The following is a 2,935-nucleotide window of genomic DNA, read 5'->3' as shown; positions in this document are numbered from 1 at the left end:
TATATATATAGTAACATACAATAAGATATAATAATATATTGATATATTAAATACATTATAATATATGTGTCTATAGCAAATGAAAACCCAAAAGGTAAAATTGATAAATGTGGGTGCAAAATAGCACCTACAATTGCTAGAAATGAGAGCCAAAATTTAACTCGTATATAAATAAATGAATATATATGAGTGGGTAAACAAAACAAAGAGGTACTCCACACATTTTGTAGAAGGTTCATATAGTATCAATTGAAACAGTTTGATTCAGCTTCATGCATCTTAAAGTTTTGTAGGTTCCTGTGAGGAGCCAACAAAAGTTTAAGTTGCATGGGGCCAGATCAAACTGTTTTAAATAATAATAATAATAATAATAATAATAATAAATGCCCTGATGCAGTACCAGGCAGTGGCTCTCATGGCTCCTGATCTTAATTGATTGGAAGTGTTATCATGTACATTGTTTTGTTTTGGTATAAAAGATGGGCTACAGCAAATATTCTGTTCAACACCACGGATTTGCTTGTCAGTTGTTTGACCATAACCAGTTGAGCATGTCCCTTGGTGGCTGATGATATGTGCATCTCTGATCATGAGCAGAAGTAGTGGGGGAGCATCATAGCCATGTATTGAGAGGAATTCTTTGGGGTTTGAATAATTCACTTTTGGAAACATGGGTGTTTTGCTCAACATCCTTAAACAAACCTTATTCAGGGACCTTTTGAGGAGGATGGGCTACTCAACCTGAAGAAAATTCTAACTGGGCCCCCACCTCCAAGGTCATGCACTGTTTATCTTGATATGAGATCACCATGTTGCGCACATATGGTTGTGATGCATGTGCCTGGTGTACCCTTATCAGACAGGTAGTCATGATGGGTATAATGGGCTTCGTATATTTTACCCCAGTGTCACTTTGATGGCATGCACTGCTTTCTCACTCAATAATAATAATTATAATAATAATAATAATAATAATAATCATACACTCACACACATGTTTGTTTTATTGAAACTGACGATTGAAAGTCTGTTTTGCAAATTGAGTTTCATTCCACTGAGCATTTACTGAGCATTCCTCTCTAATACATTTGACAGAAACCTGTATGTGCATGTGCGTGTGTGTGTGTGTGTGTGTGTGTGTGTGTGTGGCATTCTGTTAGAACTGGTGTCATGTTTAGAGGTGTAAATCCATTGTTGAGTTAAAAAGAATAACTTAGTGATTAGTTATTTATGATTCAAGAAAATAAGTTCATAACTGAAATAAAGAATTATCTAAAACTACTGGTGGCAGTGCCCTACCATTTTTCTATTGAAACCAGTACAAAGGAAATAAGAATATAGATCCAGGAAATGAAATCCAAAATAATTCTCTTCAATCAACTCACCTCATAAAGAGCCCAGCCCTCAACAGATTGAAGACCAATTTTGTGGGCGACCTTATCCAGAATTTCGGCAGTTGTATCACAGGGCATTGCATGAACTGCTTTAGTTTTACCATCCATAAAATGTATTTTACAAACTAAAGGACTTAAACTTTGTACACTCTGAAAAATAAGAGACAAATAAACAAAATTAAACAAAAATATGTATTAGTAAATAAGCAAAAATCAAATTATATATTATCTATATATATAATGTAAGGATAAAATCTTTATAAGAATTTATCAAGTAGACAGCGTGAAAAAACCTCATAAGGAAAAAAACCCATCAATTTTTCCATAAATATATATAATTTAATTTATAATTTATATAAATTATATATATATATATGTGTGTGTGTGTGTGTGTGTGGTTTGAATGTAGAAAAAACAAAAGACAGAGACAGGTGACAGAACAACAAACAAGTGTAATAGTTTGATGCTTGGGAAAAATGGAAAAGTCTTTGATGTTTTGAGCCTATGCTCTTTGACAGAAAAGGATTGGAGGAAAAAACTGGAGAGAGAGTAAAAGAAAAATGTTTCGTGGTTAATGGTGTGTGTGTGTGTGTTTGGTTAATGTGAGACGAAAGATAGAAGATATGAGAGTTTTTATTAATCACTACAATTGTTTCGACCCATCATGGGTGGGATACTCAACAAATGGTTTTATTATCTAATATCTAATTATATATATACATGTATGTATAACATAATGGAATTAGTAAACTTGTGTATGTGTATGTGTGTGTATATGTTTGTGTATTTGTATGTATGTGTGCATACATCTTAGCACTGACATTGTTGAATGTAGAAAGATACAAAGGGACAGACAGAGTGAAAGTAAGAGGTTTCTATGAAGTAAGAAACTAAGTAAGAGTGGGAGTCAACCCTCCCTCACTTTCACGATGTCTCTTTCTACGAAGGGAATCCATGGAATTTGTACAGGTTTTGTTAGTGTGTGTGTGTGTGTGTGTGTGTGTGTCCATTAGTCCATACATTTTACAAAAGCAAAGCAACAAATTGAACATTTACAAAAGTAAGTATATTGTTATTTACTATCTTACTGAGAAGTTGGATTAATAATTATTTCCAGATATAAAGCCGAAATCTGATTTCAGTTTTTAAAATTTCCATATTCTTATGAAAAAAAATGGTTTTTTCAAATTATCTCCCTTTCACTGCTCTCTAGAACTTGAATAAATTCATTAATGTTTGGTGTTTTTAATTGAAAGTTTTTTCTCTGGATTAATGCAGTAGTAAGGAAGACACTAGAAGGTTGATGGACATGATTGAAGTGGGAGACAAATCTACTACTAATTGTGGTTTTATATATGTTTATAGGTATGAACCAGTGCTGGAGATCTAAGTGTAGTAGCCATATGTCCACTTTTTCATGCCTACATGGGTTGGACAGAGTTCGTTGAGGCAGATTTTTGTATGACTGGATGCCCTTCCCGTTGCATACATATCCATACATACATTCACACAATGTATACATGCATATATATATATATATA

General features: G+C 33.3%; 1 protein-coding gene across 2 annotated transcripts in view; it reads right to left on the bottom strand.

The window, feature by feature from the left end:
• The window catches only part of LOC106873920 (unconventional myosin-X), a 545,087-nt gene that overhangs the window by 53,949 nt on the left and 488,203 nt on the right, over positions 1–2,935 (bottom strand). For both annotated transcript variants that reach the window (XM_052971791.1, XM_052971792.1), the window contains one exon: positions 1,386–1,544. In XM_052971791.1, coding sequence (XP_052827751.1) covers positions 1,386–1,544 — 159 coding nt within the window. The remainder of the gene's footprint in view (positions 1–1,385; positions 1,545–2,935) is intronic.

Source organism: Octopus bimaculoides, chromosome 11 (genome assembly GCF_001194135.2).
Source record: "Octopus bimaculoides isolate UCB-OBI-ISO-001 chromosome 11, ASM119413v2, whole genome shotgun sequence".
Lineage (NCBI taxonomy): Eukaryota > Metazoa > Mollusca > Cephalopoda > Octopoda > Octopodidae > Octopus > Octopus bimaculoides.
The sequence above is the reverse complement of the archived record's forward strand: the minus strand, read 5'-3'. Positions and strand labels throughout refer to the sequence as shown.